This window comes from Phlebotomus papatasi, chromosome 3 (assembly GCF_024763615.1).
Source record: "Phlebotomus papatasi isolate M1 chromosome 3, Ppap_2.1, whole genome shotgun sequence".
Classification (NCBI taxonomy): Eukaryota; Metazoa; Arthropoda; class Insecta; order Diptera; family Psychodidae; genus Phlebotomus; species Phlebotomus papatasi.
Genome location: NC_077224.1, coordinates 77,398,359 through 77,414,790, shown reverse-complemented (window position 1 = coordinate 77,414,790; position 16,432 = coordinate 77,398,359). Strand labels below are relative to the sequence as shown.

General features: G+C 31.4%; 1 protein-coding gene across 1 annotated transcript in view; it reads right to left on the bottom strand.

Annotated features, from left to right (window-relative positions):
* The window catches only part of LOC129805862 (uncharacterized), a 161,493-nt gene that overhangs the window by 11,444 nt on the left and 133,617 nt on the right, over positions 1 to 16,432 (bottom strand). The window contains exons 4-6 of the mRNA XM_055854085.1: positions 14,138 to 14,271; positions 9,838 to 9,960; positions 8,994 to 9,195 (exon numbers count right to left, since the gene is read on the bottom strand). Of these exons, the coding sequence (XP_055710060.1) occupies positions 8,994 to 9,195; positions 9,838 to 9,960; positions 14,138 to 14,271 (459 nt within the window). The remainder of the gene's footprint in view (positions 1 to 8,993; positions 9,196 to 9,837; positions 9,961 to 14,137; positions 14,272 to 16,432) is intronic.

The following is a 16,432-nucleotide window of genomic DNA, read 5'->3' as shown; positions in this document are numbered from 1 at the left end:
GTGTGCATTTAGTGATATTTAGCTTTTTGACATTATTATTCACGAATTTCAGCAAATGTAAATTATTTGTAGAATACTCAGCGAAACATAAACTACGTTGTCAGATCACAAATATTCCATTGCAAAATGGAATACTGCTTGGATATTGGAATAATTTACCCTTTAGCAAATCATTCAGAAACAACACATTTTTACCAAAAAATTTGAAATGTATTTTTATTTTTGTTCTTGTTGGGTTTTTCGTTTAAAAAATAAAATTTTCATACAATTAGGTTTTTTGATTAGTTTATGATCTCAATGGAAATGAAATTGATTTTTTCAAAATTAGAACGCTTCAGAGTTAGCAATTGGAAAACTTTTAAGAGGAGAAGTAATAATTATGTTTTATGGCTTTCAATTCATGAGTTTATTAATATTTTGATAAAATAAAGTCATTTTACCCTATTATTGATGAATATGAAACAAACAGTATATCCTATCAGTCGGGTATAGGGTCGAATGAGCACCTCTTCGACAGGGAATCCCTATTGAAACTTTCGTCAAAGTGTTGAAATTAATTCAATGTGTCTAAATAATAAAATGTAAATAAGATGGCGTTTCTTCATTAATCTACGCTTTTCGATAAGGGTAAGTGTTCAAATTTCGTATTCCAAATGGTACAGAGTAGGGTGACAATAGTGTTTAAAAAAGTGTCAATTGAAGTGTCAATAGGTGTTCTTTTCACCCTAAGTCGGGTCTTACTTTCTACTTAAAAAAGCTTGGTCCAATTTTTAGAAAAACCGAAAACATATGGTTTTGGACGGGGTGAGGGGAAAAAGGAAAAAAACGTTAAAAGATATTTTTTTATTGGAGGCCATCGAATACAGAAAGTTTATATATTTTACCGATTAAGCTCCAGAGCGGTGACAAATTGGAAAAGAACTGATTATATAAATGCTATCTTTTCGAGTTCGAGCAACAAAATCTTAGTTTCGGTTGATAACTTCTGAGCAAATATATTAAAAAAATTTAAAATTTTTCCGAATTTAAAAATCATTTTTTTTTATTGATTACTCAGGATAATCGTTGCAATAGGGGTAGCCGGAGTAGTATTATGATCAATAGGATTAAATTCTCTGAATAATGTCTAATAAGTGATATTATACCATTCAAGAATTAATCAAGTTCTAACAATTAAACCACAAGGCTCTAATAAATTAGTAACTAATTTAATAACTTTCCAAGTTAACCACCATTATTTAAATGTAACAAATAGTTCTTCTCTGTGACCCTTGACACTCTGTATGTCTGTACCACAGTAAATTTTCAACTAACATTTTGGACATGATTCTAACGAAAGCAAAATGGTCATTTACACTTTACACAGAAAAGGCATTTAAATTATTTACGATTCATTTGCACACAAAACTACAATACAGTTGAAATTTCTGTGTTGTAATATTAGGGGTTCCGGGCAGAGGAAGTTCACCACCATTGGGGGTCATAAATAAAGCAGTTTGAGAAATTTGCAAACATTTCCCAATGTGAGAATTCATCACTGTCCAATATATCAATCATGAATCCAAGTGTCGAAATAATTTATCTCAGGAAAATTTTATTATCCTTCAACTGAACTGTGAAAGTGATTTTGTGGGAGGATGATACAGGGGAAAGTGGTAGCCTTTGGATGCCCTTCGGTCTCAATTAAATTTAACCCTTCAAAATTGCCTTCAATCAGTACATTTTGGAAGATGTGAATTCTTTAACAAAAATATGCAAAAGTTTCTGACATTTATGGAAGTTTCTCTCCTGGCTATATAATGGATTAGAATTGAAGATTCCATGTCGAAAGAGATGGATCTCTGTCTTTCAGTCTATAAGGGTTTGTTAGAAAATTTGGCATTTTCAGAGAAACTTCAGGCACTGAACTTGTTCTTATAGTCAGAAAGATGCAAGGATAAAGCAAGGGGTATGAGACAACTTATTCTGATTGGTTTTAAGATCTAATATTAATTATATTAATATCTTTACATACTGCAAATTTCTACAAAAAATAATCAAAATGACATGCATATAAATATAATTATTTGTAACAATTTTTGAAGATTTTGTAATATATTTTTCAGTGTTTAAATTTTATTTTTTTGCTCTTTTGCGAGACAAATTTGTTGAGTATCCTACCCTACCGCGGTTTGTTATTTCACCGAAAAACGAGCAAAAATGTTCGGTAGGTTTAGTCTTAAACGAATATTCACCATATTCAAACTAACTAGGGGGAACTGGGGCAGTAGTAATCTGGGGTAGTTGTAAACACTGTGATTTTTTCATTAATTTTAAGACTCCAGAGGATAAAACCCATAAGCATTCATAGATACCATGGGGATGTATGTCCACAGAAGAATTGGTCAATAAAATCCTAATACTTTAAAAATAAAAATCATTTTTCCCGAAAATGTTGATATTTCAATTATTTTGGTGATTTGGATTTCCACCTGGAAATTAAAAACTGTGTAAAATAATCGAAATGTAGCAATACCAGTTCTTTCCTACATCTTTTAGGATTATATTTATGGATTTACTAGACAAATTGAGATTCTCATTATTTCAAAAGAATTAATAATTGGTCAGAAAACAGCATTTGGGGTAGATGTAACCAGGCAATTTCAATTTCACAAAATGAGTAGGTAAAAGAGCGGGAAATTGACCTTCATGCGAAATATCTATAATTCATAGATTACGAAAAAAATTGGTGGCGCTGTGTTAAATAAAAATTCACATGATGTCAAAATATCGGGAAAATCCATTGAAAAATGTCTTTGATATGCATGCTTTTAGTTTTTTTGCTATTTTAATTATTCTTTGTAAAAAGTGTCATGATTTTTTGAAAAATATACAGTCTTTATATATCTCTTAAGTAATTAAAATAATCGAGAGTGGTGCAAAGTTAATTTCAAGAGTGGGAAAAAAGGTGTTTACATCCTCCCCAGAAAGTGGTTACTTCTACCCCAGGTATTTTGTGAAAAGAGAAAAATGCACAGGGACACAAATTTTATTTTTATGGAAAACTCAATTGTTTTCCAGCATCCGCATTACCCTCGACGAATTGCCTATACCCAAGGGTAAAACATGAGCTAAGAAATATTTTCCAAAAAATCACGGTGTCCTTGGAAAATCACCTCAAATTCGCATCTATCGAAAATGGTTACATGTGCCCCAGTCTCCCCTATGTTCCGGTAGCTTCTCTTGATTAATGACTATCTAAAAATATACAGGAAAATTCGTAAATAATTTTTGGTCTAAAATCTATAATTTTCAAAAGTAATGCATGTGTGAAACTATTCCACATCCAGAAATTTATATGAACTTGATCTTATGTAATTCGAGTACGAAATGCACAATTCAAATCTTTTAAACATTTACCCTTTTAAAAGCAGTAGAAAAAATGACTCAATGAAATGACCACAAAGAAAGCCTAATCTAAAATATTAAAAGAAAAAATTAAAAAAAAACAAAGAAAATTTTAGTAGTAATAATTATTTTTTAAGTTTACAATTTTAGTAAGTACATAAAAATTTCTAAGAATTCTTAAATTAATGCAGTTGTGATTTGCATTCAAATGTTCGAAAAAACGGTAATTTTTAATGGCAGAACCCTTGGTCGCTTCGGCACTTTAGCTCAATTTTAACTTCCCACTCCGCTGTGAAAAACGTCCACTCATATACCACCCAAGAAATAGGTCAAAATATCAGAAAGATTTTATTTTATTAAATACTTTAGTAAGACAGTCGAAAACATGATTTCAAAATTTCTGACTAAAGTTGAGTCTCACTTGTCTTATCATCAAACGATAATAAAGATACTGGTTTTAAACTAAAAAGTTCTTCATGCAGTTCTAAAAGACAAATTTCAAAATTCAAACAAACAAAATCTGAGTTAATATACTTCATACATAAATATGAATCATTTTAATTCCTCTCTAAAACTTAAAATAAATTTGTGAACTTAAACATGATATTCAAAAAATCTTAAGAAACTTAATAAATCAGGTTAATAATATTTTTAAGAAAAAATTTTATAACTGAAAATGTTGTGGAAACCTGAAAAGAATGTTAAAAACTTCCAACAGGTACCAATGTCATTTATTTATGATTTCGAAAAATACATTTTCCCATTTTCAAAACATTTTGAGAAAAGTGGATTATATATATCGGTAGCTAAAGAAATAAGTTAACCACAGAAGATATACAGTGGTGGAAATAAGTATAATTACAGCCCATAATCCTTAAGGAAACTCAACAAAAAAAGAAATGTAGAAAAAAATTCATACGTAGACCATAACGTCCTTTCATGCCAATATAAAAATTCGACATTTTGATTTTTTATTCTAAGTATTTTTAGAAATGTAATAGAATTTCGTTTTTTAGGCTGGAAATAAAATTCCACTCAATAAATTGAGCGCTAGGGTATTTATTTTCCACCAAATTTAGGTTAATATCTTTTAAAAATTTTATTTTTAACTATAATTAATAAATTAAGTTCCATTTTCTGAAGTTTTGCATTACTTTTTGCCGAAAAATGGGAAAAATGTTTAACGAACAAAAATAAAGGAAAAATTAAAGTCTTGGTGGCGACGGATTTTAGAAACTAAGAATAATGACTAAGTTGTAACAGATAATTGTCAAATTTGTCAATATATCCGCCATACATGCCTCTTAATGTACGCCAAGGGTCAAAAGTCTTCTGTTGTTAGAGGCCAAAAGAGCTTTTTGCCTCTAACAGTGTTGCTTTTCAGTTGAAAAAAAAAGAACTTTTTCACCGAAATTTGATTATAAAACGATGCTTTCTGTTTAGTCTGGTTATGTCCTGATGCTTTTGTCACAAAAACGCATTCGTAAGTAGCCTTAGGTCATCATCACATGAAAACTAAAAATTATTGCAAAAAAGGCTCTTAACAGTTTGATTAACATGTCATGTTTTACGATATTTGAAAGTTTCAAAGTTATTTTTTTTGTACAAAAACGAATGATAGGTCTTGTTTTCGCTTGTTTTTAGTCTGGAAAACTAGTTTTGAAACTTTCAAATAGCGTGAAACATGTCATGTTAATCAAATTGTTAAAAGCCTTTTTTGCAATAATTTTTAATTTTCATGCGATTTTAGGACAAAAGTATCAAAACGTAACCATCCTAAAGAGCGAGCATAATTTCACAATCAAATTTCGGTGGAAAAGTTCTCTTTTTTAAATGAAAAGCAATACTGTTAGAGGAAAAAGCTCTTCTGGCCTCTAACAACAGAAGACTTTTGACCCTTGGGGTACATTAAGAGGCATGTATGGCGGATATATTGACAAATTTGACAATTATCTGTTACAACTTAGTCATTATTCTTAGTTTCTAAAATCCGTCGCCACCAAGACTTTAATTTTTCCTTTATTTTTGTTCGTTAAACATTTTTCCTACGATATTTCGGCAAAAATTAATGCAAAACTTCAGAAAATGGAACCTAATTTATTAATTATATTTAAAAATTAAATTATTAGAAGACATTAACCTATGGTGAAAAATAAATACCCTAGCGTTCAATTTATTGAGTGGAATTATACTTGCAGCCTAAATAAACAAAATTCTGTTTTAGATTTATAAAAATACTTAGAATAAAAAATCAAAATGTCGATTTTTTATGTTGGCATGAAAGGACGTTATGGTCTACGTATGAATTTTTTCTGCATTTCTTTTTTTGTTGAGTTTCCTTAAGGATTATGGGCTGTAATTATACTTATTTCCACCACTGTATATCGTCTGTGGTTGACTTATTTCTTTAGCTACCGATCTATATAATCCACTTTTATCAAAATGTTTTGAAAATTGGAAAATGTATTTTTCGAAATCATATATAAATAAATGAAATTGGTACCTGTTGGAAGTTTTTGACATTCTTTTCAGGTTTCCACAACATGTTCATTTTTCTTAAAAATATTATTAACTTGATTTATTGACTTTCTTAAGATTTTTTGAATATCATATTTAAGTTCACAAATTTATTTTAAGTTTTAGAGAGGAATTAAAATGATTCATATTTATGTATGAAGTATATTAACTCAGCTTTTGTATAGTTTGTTTGAATTTTGAAATTTGTCTTTTAGAACTGCATGAAGAACTTTTTAGTTTAAAACCAGTATCTTTATTATCATTTGATAATAAGACAAGTGAGAGTCAACTTTATTAGTCAGAAATTTTGAAATCATGTTTTCGACTGTCTTACTAAAGTATTTAATAAAATAAAATCTTTCTGATATTTTGACCTATTTCTTGGGTGGTATATGAGTGGACGTTTTTTACAGCGGAGTGGGAAGTTAAAATTGAGCTAAAGTGCCAAAGAGTTAAGAAGCGACCAAGGGTTCTACCATTAAAAATTACTGTTTTTTCGAGCATTTAAATGCAAATCACAATTGCATTAATTTGAAAATTCTTAGAAATTTTTATGTACTTACAAAAATTGTAAACTTAAGAAATAATTAATACCACTCACTGGTAAAAATAAAAGGGTCAAATTGACCCTTTTCAAAAGGATGGATCGTATTTGACCCTTTGAAAGGTTCACTTTTGTATCTCTTGAAATTTAGTATGCACATTTATCACGAATAATCATGTTTTATTGTAAACTTATTACTGATATCATATTTCTCTCATCTGAGCGAACACCAAAGATCACTTTTTCATTGTTTTTTTATTCGTTTATTCCGGAATTAAATAGATGTCAAAACCGTGACCCTTTCGAAGGGTACCTGGTGACCCTTTCAAAGAGTCAAATATGATCCATCCTTTGGAAAAGGGTCAATTTGACCCTTTTATTTTTACCAGTGCTGATTCTTTGTTTTTTATTTTATTTCTTTTTTTAATATTTTAGATTAAGTTTTCTATGTGGTCATTTCATTGAGTAATTTTTTCAACTGCTTTTTCAAGGGTAAATGTTTAAAAGATTTGAATTGTGCATTTCGTACTCGAATTATATAAGATCATGTTCATTTAAATTTCTATAGTAGAGAGTGGAGTTTCATACATGCATTAATTTTGAAAATTTTAGATCGAAAATTATTTGGGAGTTCTCCTGTAGGGGAGACCGGGGTACCTAAAGCCAGGGGTAGAATTAGTCAGTGGATTTTTCTCGTTTTTCTTAAAATGTACATGTAGCAAAGTATTTTTTAATGAAAGTATAGGAACACATCCCCATATTGCCAGAAATATTTATAAGTCTGATCCAGTTATCCTACAATTTAGAAGCATTTTTATAAAATGGGTATAAAATTGTAATTTTGATGTTACAGTTTTTAGTCCAGCATTTGGTTTTCTGAGTTTCTAGTCAAGATTTCATAGTTTTACCTCGTTTCTGGTTTAATAAACCTAATTAAAAAATATTTTTCACTTGGATAATAATTATCCAATTTTTTATATAAGATGATAAACACTGAAACAGCCTTTGGGGTAGTTGTAGCCACTTTCTGTGGCGGGATAAAACTATAAATGATTTTTCACTAATACATGGATAAATAAGTGTTAGATGAAAAAGTACTATTGATCTTCCAAGCAATATTGCCATTCGGATGAAAACTTTGTGAAATAGATTTTTTGAGGATATTTCCATCAATTTTTGCCACAGTTACAAAAATATCATAAAAAAGTCTGCTAAATCCTTTTTTTAGGTTTAAATGACATATTTAGCATCAATGGACTTCAGTGTATTAAGCGAAACAATATTTGGCATCTCGAGTTTAAAATTTCGTCTGGAAAACAGGTGGCAATTAGTACCCCAAAAGTGGCTATATCTACCCAGGCTGCGGCAAGTCTAGCCAATGTGTCATACTTTTTTCACTATTCTCTCTAGAAAAACTACAGGATTTTAGAGCTTTGAACTACACTGTTTCATACAGCCAATATCCTAATGCTACTTATGAAACATCAAAAAATTAGACAAGTCTTATCATTTTTTCACAAATCACGAGCGAAAAAAAAGCTTCATTTGCTGGCTAATTCTACCCCGGTCTCCCTTATATTTTTAGATAGTCATCAATCAAGAAAAGCTATCGGAACATAGTTTGAATATGATGCATATTCGGTTAAAACTAAACCTACCGAACGTTTTTGCTCGTTTTTCGGTCAAATAACAAACCGCGGTAGAGTAGGATACTCAACAAATTTGTCTCGGAAAAGTGCAAAAAAATAAAATTTAAACACTGAAAAATACATTACATGCACATTTTAAGAAATTTATAAAGTTTGATAGCGACATTTTACTGTTATTATATGCTTTAATTTGAAACCGGTCAATTTGACCGGGTCTTTGTAGGTTTAGTGTTAACAAATGAGTTCTGAATAAAAGAGCAGATGTGTGAAACTACTCCATCCTCTCCTACAGAAATTTTTGAATTAAAATCACTCTGTTTGGGAGAGTTATTGATGCAACTAACGAAATTTAATTAAGAAACTGCAATAAAGTGGGTGATGTTAGTGATGTGTAGATTCAATTAGTCTAGATTTTGTTTTTGTGCACAATCATACCACCATGATGATACGTTTGTTCTTGTAGACTTTTTCTTGTAGAAAAAAATATAGGCTGATCGAATCTACACGTCACCCAATCAATATGTATAAAGGATAATGCGAAAATTATCTACTATTAATTATTTATTATTTACTACGTTAAGGATGAAAACAAAAAAAAATTGTCCAAAACAGCCCCTCGTGTCCCTTATCATTAGTCAAAACATTTTAGCAATATAATGATAAAGTTCCTGAACTAAACCCTTTTTTTACGAGTTGATGGAGTTTCAATTTAGAATACAGGCACTTAAATCTCTTCAACCAACCAATATATTGATCCGACCGATCCGACATTAAGACTATCCAGTTAAATGGCGAGATTGGCAGCAACAAATGCGGGTGGGACATTAAAAAGCCATTTGGTGCGGTCCTGTGGGTCTCCCACCGGAATAAGGTGTTTAGCATGAGCGGATTCTTACCTTGGATGTGCGTCATGAATGCATCGTTCTCAATTTCGTCATGCAATGAAGATTGATCATAGGGCGAATGGACCATGTTGACGTTGGGTGGCCCGAGGGGAGATGAATCCGACGACAACACCACCACCTGCGGTCGATCCTCTTCCAGGAATTGTTCCGTGGATTGATTGTACAGATGGTAGATTTGGGCGGTGCACTTAATCTATTGCAATTAATTCCAATTTTAGCAATGGGGCAAATTACCCAGCGAAAAACCCCAAGGGCTTTAGTACCCAGGGGGAGAATTTGTGTACATGGTGAGAATGGGCGAAAGACACATGGGCATTATGTTGTAAGCAAACAATAAATATTGGTGAGGAGGATTTCGCTAAACTCACCCCTACGGTACAAGCGTATCCACTATGCGAAAATGTGTGTGTATTTTCGCAAAAAAAATATATTGAGAGAATGTTTCATGTTCATGATGAACATAAATTTTCTAGTAATATATTTTTATAAATGTGAATGTATGTTATATGGAAACAAAATACACAACCATCATTTTTCTGTGTTACCAACAATTTATACATAGCTCTCTCTTGCTACCAAAAAATGCTTCCTTTTTTTTCGTTTCACCCAAAAAAATTGTCACCACATCTAAATTTACACGCTATGAAGCACCGAGAAAAAAAGAAAGAAGCTACCTCATGTGTCTCATGCTCATCCTCGAGTACTTTTGATAATAAAATATATTAAGGGAAAAAGTGGAAAATTATCACCATCATGCATATGAGATATAGAGAGGGGATGTTGCTTAGGATGACACTGACTATAATACATTATTATTGTTATTTTGTTGTATTACCTTCAATTTTCCTTGCAAAAAATACTGACGCGCTACAAGGAAATGTACTCCAAGAATTGATGTCTCCAAATTTGTCGTCTCATCCTTCACTGGCTTGTACAGTCGAACGTGGGATGAACTGGCCTGAAAAGATATTAGTTTCTTATGTATAGTCGCTACTCTATTTTTTACGCACACCCTCTGGTCCCCCCAAAAGAACGTGCTACGTATGATTTACTTCAGGGGGTGTATAGTACAACTTATCATCAAGTAACTTATTGCTGATTCTTATTCAATTTACCGCTAAATTACTGTTAATGAACACATAATTCTATCTTAATTAGCTTCTTTGAATATGCTAAGCATATCTAAAATGTGAAGGTAATTAAATTTGTTCAATTTAATTGACAAAATTGAGCTTTATTTCCTTAGGATAACAATGTTACCTGAAATTGTCAATAATCTAATCTAATTTTAGACACACATAAATCATCCAAAGTTATTAATTTACGTATTTAACCCTTTATGGACAAATAAAATAGACATAGGATAAATAAAATTTTTCCTATAGGGTAAGTGTGCCAAATTCCGGCCAGCTTGCAATTTCGGCCACCTTTTTTGTTCCTCGAATTTCCATGAACTTTTAGATTTTACGTACTTTAGAGATTATACAATGCAAAAGAATAACAAAAATGTAGCTACGACAAACGAGATGACGTGAAAAAGATATTGGAAGAATTCCCGAAGGGCAAGGAACTATGAGAATGAAGGTGGCCAAAATAGGGTACCAAAGCTGTGTCTATATTTTTATTCATTTTAAAATGTATTAAGAATGATTTTAGAGTAAATAAAGACAGTAAACTCTTTACAAGGTTCCAAGCAACACTCTTTCAGAAGAAAGAATTAAAAAAATCAATTTGTATTTAAAATATTACATTTCAAACTTGGGACTTTGGCGCTTGCATGCAACTATGCCGAAATTTGGCACACTTACCCTAGTCATTTAAAGTTCTGTTTAGCTGAAAGAAGTCAGAAAACATGATTTCTACTTTCTCGTCCTTATAGGGTTAATGTACGTTAAAGTTATACTCAGAGATACTAGTTGGAATTAACTTAAGAAAAAAGAAGAAATTATTTAAAAGGAGAATTTTTGATACAGATACAAAACTAATTCAGATATGACAATGCGGTCAATGCAACTGACAATATGGCACTTAAAGCGTGTCCACAATAAAATTGTTCCTATAAGAAAAATGTTTCAAAATAAAAAACTATACATTATTTATAAAAAAAAATAGTTTTTAAAACTTCACGTTCTTGTAGATTACTTACGGTGTTATCACACTAGGATTTTTCACGTTTTAATTTTAAATTGAATTGAGCATTAAGATTTCTAGAATTGCTTGAAATTTCTCACAGCCAAGACCCATTTTGCAAGAAATTTGCTCCATTTTAACTAATGCCGCGAGATTTTTATTATGAATGGCTGTAAAATGTGTGACAGTGCTAAAAATGTGTTATAGTCACTTTTAAATGTTATGCCAAAGGGTCCTCAAAACCAGAAGAAAGGGTTCTGGCAAGGGCGCTGATGAAGAGACTCTTATATAGTCTTGTTTTGAAAATCTGTGTGAAGTTATACAAACTGGAGATTTTTCATGGAACAAAAATGTCCTTCGAATGGCTTTGTAGGAACTAAGCAAATTACTCCCGATACTAAAGCTTCATTTCCGTACAAGTTTATCACTAAATCACTGTACTTTTCTTATTTTTTGGCCACAAATAACATTAGTTACGAGTGAATAAATTTAATAAGAACAATGTTCTTCAAAAGACTGACTACTTGTTTAACTGCAATGAAATTGAAATTAATGAGCAATTTTAACATTTTAATTTGCTCATTTAAACGTGTTTTGTGAACTATGGCTAAGTTTACAATTAATAAATAAATGAAAATCTATCAATTCAAATGATTTTTAATGCAAAATAACGCAAAGGAACAATTCATCTGAAAATTAATTTGAATTTACAAATTGAAAAAAATCCTAGTGTGATAGCACGGTTACACTGGTTTTTATTCAATTTTATAATTAGTAAAATTTTGCAACTTCTTCTTGGTTCCCCTCATCAAAGTCTTAAATGATGACAATGAAATAAAGTTTAAAAAGAAAACTTGTTTTTATATAGTGTTTGATTTTGAAACATTGTCCTTGCGAATAATCTTATCGTGGACATTCCTTAAAAACTAGTTTCAGCATTCCTCAAAAAAAAAGCCACTCTTTTTCCACTTTTTAAATTTTCAAAATCTTAATATTTCTTGTTAGCAATAAAAGTTTATTAAAATTTTTCAGTTTATCAAGAATATTGATATTTTTTATAAACAGGAATCCCACGATTATGCAGATCCTGGGGATATAAAAAAACCTGAGAAATGGCGTTATGCACTAACTAAAAACATTTCTTTCGAATATAAGAAACATTTTCATACGCCTGGGGATATTTTAAATAGGGTGAAATCACCACTGAATAATGAACATGTGTTTTTAGCATTTTACTGTTCTCAAGTTGTATTGGAGGAGGACTGGGGAAAAGAGTCAAGACAGGAACAAACACAAAAAATTCCGATTCACAAAGAAAAATCCATAACGCAGAAGAACTTGAGAACAGTAGTTCTAAAAAAAAAACATGTTTATTTTTCATTGGAAAAACACAATAAACAGTGGATTTCTGTGACAAGAAATATAGGGGAAACTCGGGCACCACTAAACAAGGGGCAGCACCAAACACTGCGACTTTTTAATCAAATATTCGACTTCTAAGGACATGACCTATAGGAATTTATAGGCGCTATAGGGATACTTGTCTTCTGAAGAAATGGTTGAAACAGTCCAAGTAGTTAAGAAATAAAAATTAGTGTTTAGTGCTACAGCGTGTTTGGTGGTGCCCAGTTTCCCCTATTGATAGAGCTATGATGCTATTCCAATGACAAGTGAACATGTTTTTTTGTACTTTACTGTTCTCAAATTGTACTTTGTTCTTATCTAGACCAGACTCTGTTCTCCAGTCCTCATCATATTCTAAAATCACCAAATAGTCGTGAGGTCGTGACAGCAAGTAATGCAAAGAAAGTCGATAATGCAGAAGCACATGAGAAAACATGTTCATTTTTCATAAGAATAGCATCTTTATACATGCGAAAGGTACGAGAAAAAAAACTGAAACTTAGTTGAAATAGTTTAAAAATAACATTAACCGATATGCAATGCTTATGAATGATAAAATAGTTTAAAGTATTGAAAGTTTAGGGGAAAGATCCCATACTTCGTAATCATAGCTTCGTAATGACCAAATTTTGCCTATATTTCTCAATAAATATCACTAATCTCACCCATATTTTAAAAATTAGGGAAAAGTGTCCAGTTTAAAAAAAAATAGTCATTACGAAGGTTGGATCATACGAAACATAGGCACTTTCCCTACTAATTAATTGAAATTAATTGAAAATTGAAATCAATATTAGTTGTCAAACTTGAATCCTCCCTCCTGACAAGTTGTGTTTAACACTAAACCTACCGACCGTTTTTGGTTGTTTTTTGGTCAAATGACAAACCGCTGTAGGGTAAGATACTCAATAAATTTGCCTCGAAAGAGAGCAAAAAATTAAAACTTAAACATTGAAAAATATATTACATGGATATTTTAAGAAATTCATAAAGTGTGATACTGACATAGTACCTTTTAAATTTGTATTAATTTTAAACCGGTCAATTTGACCGGGTCTTGGTAGGTTTAGTGTTAAGATTTCAGACTTAGAATACTTTTGTTTAGAGGCGACGATATATATAAAATTCCAATTGAAAGTTTTAAAGTTAAACAAAGCCTTGTAATTTGCAAGTTGGCTAATGGGACATAAAAGGATAATTTTACAAAACCCATATTTCATAAAATCCTAATATAATCTTCGACTAAATATATGTACTATGTCGATTGTCCTGTAAAAGTCATACTCTGAAACTTATTTTCCACGTCATAAATCACTTTATGTGTCTTTTCTATCCTTATTTTGAGACACGCGTCTGTGTAAATAAAATTAGCCGCCTCATTGAAAAACTTGGCGTGTTGCCGTTGGGTAAAATTCAAGTTAAGCACCCCCTGAAGTCTCCGCATCTCTTTTTCCTACTTCAAGCCTCAACCACAGCAATTGTTTTGCCTCATCTTGGGCTTGGGATGTTCTTTTGCTCAAGGCGAGAAAGGATGGCTGTAGATGGGGGGTAGTGATGGAAAACCGGAAGGGAAATCCACATGTGAGTGAATTTGTATTTACTTGAACATCATTTATTGTCCACGTCAGATTGGCAGCTGGTTTTGATTGTTTCGATGAACAATTCGCTGTGAGGACGTCTCCGACTCGATACTTCAATTTGGCACCACTTATTGATGGTCGCTGCTGTGGAATTTCTGTAAAAATGAAAAAAAAACGGGAGAGTGAATCGATGATGGAAAAAAAAAGAAATAGTGAACAAGAAAAATCAATAAGACTTCTTTCCACAAGAATGTTACAAGAGAGAAATTGCACAAATTGAAAAATTGATGATAATGCGTTTAAAATTGGGTTTTCATTCCTGGGTAAAAACGGTTAAGGGAATACTATGAAAAGGAATTCTCAATGGATTTAATCAAATCACTCAAAGTCAAATAACTGACTTTAAAAGTGAATTTAGAAAAGTTTTAATGGTAACAACCATTTTGTAATCAGTATAATTTCCAAATGCTTCTGAAATTCACTTAACACAACTACGTCTTGATTCATTGTGCAACCAAATTGAAATAGTTCATTACACATTGAATTTTCCATTTTACTTCCTTTACAATTGGATGTTGACACAATCAAATTAAAATAGACATTTACTCTGTTAACAAATAACTCAATTCAGAGCCTCACATCCAACTGTGAGTCAATTGGTTTCTCACTTGAAAGTAAGGGAGCAAACTTAAATACAATTTAGCATCATACTTAAAAATTATATTTCATACATTTCATATTGACTTTTCAATCATTCTGTAAATATTTTTTTCCGCCCCAGAAAATGTAACGCAATCTTCTTTTCGATTGATTACACTCTGTAGGATTCGAAAGCTACCACTATGCTTCCACTCAAGAATCACTGAACGTCGCTATAATCGAAAGGATTTAGGTTTCTTTTTTCGTAAGGAATTTCAATAAAACTGCAATATAAGGGGATATCTACTGCATAATTGCAGCGAATGTTGCGAAATTTTCATGACGTAGCTATATATCAATGCCTTTTATACGACACATAATCTTTTCAGATGATAAGAGTAAAAGATCAATTTTGAAAACGAACGTCTCCGAACTCTAATAAGCTTCTTAGTGCATGTACCCAATTTCTTTACCAAGCATCACTATAGGATGTTACTTCTTTGAAACATAATACCAAAATACTATATATGTGTATTGTTAAGTATTTCACTACAATTCTCCAATATTTTCTCTCTTTTTTGTTTATTTTTCGCCATACGGAACTTAAGGGCTAATTCAGTTACTTCACTTTTAGCATGATGGAAATATTAAAAGCAAAAGATGTACACCATTTCCATATAAGACTTTCATGGCATTTCTACAATTTATATAGAACATCTTTAATATCTTTACACTACTTCCAGCCCTAAATTTAATTTTAAAAAAATTTAGCTTTCACGATTTTATTTTGCATGTCTTATGGTGAATTTTCTAAGTTCAAAATTTCAAAACTATTCTAAAGTTTTTTTAAACTTCACAACAACTAAATTGAAGTGAAAATACAGGTTCGTTGAGAAGTTCTGAGATAGATTTCATTGCGAAAGATGCTTCGACATTTGATTTTAAAGCGGAAGGTGCTACGAGTTTTTGTACCATCTTGGATTAAACTTCCAAAGTGATAATAAATCAATTTTACAGCCCGAAGTTCCAAATTCACCATTTTGAAAAATGTACTTACATGTCAACTTCAGTTGACTCACAAACTGTCAAAGAATTACTAGATAGAAATGAACCTCAGCATAGATGAGTATCACTCAATAATCGACTACACAATATTCAACTCTCGATTATTTATTCGTGGAGGTATCAGAACTTTTCTCATGGCCTGTATGAAAACTATTTAACTTTTTCGATTAGCCCAGAATTAAAGTCTATTCCTCCCAAAACTTTCAGTGCACTTCTTATAAAATTTATACAACTGATTCTTACAAAACTTCTTAAAGATTACTCTTAAAATTTGTTAGTGTTACCACTGTGCTCTTCCTAACGAATAAACCACCGCTTATATTTGAATTGTCATTATAGATGTCTCTAAGATTGCTCCTCACTCAGAGAATTTCTAGTGTAAAGTCGAAAATAGACATAAGTTAATCCTTGAGAATACTCGGCTTGAAAATTTTGGCAATAAAAAGTCAGCCCAAACTATCACACACTGAAAGATTTAGTTAAAATCCCGAAACCCAAAATCCCGAACACTAACATTTCACAAGTCAAAACCCAAATGGGCCAAAATCTCAAAAGCCAAAATTCTGAATTCTTAAAAGTGTCATAGGTACTCCCATGATTGTACCCGCGCTT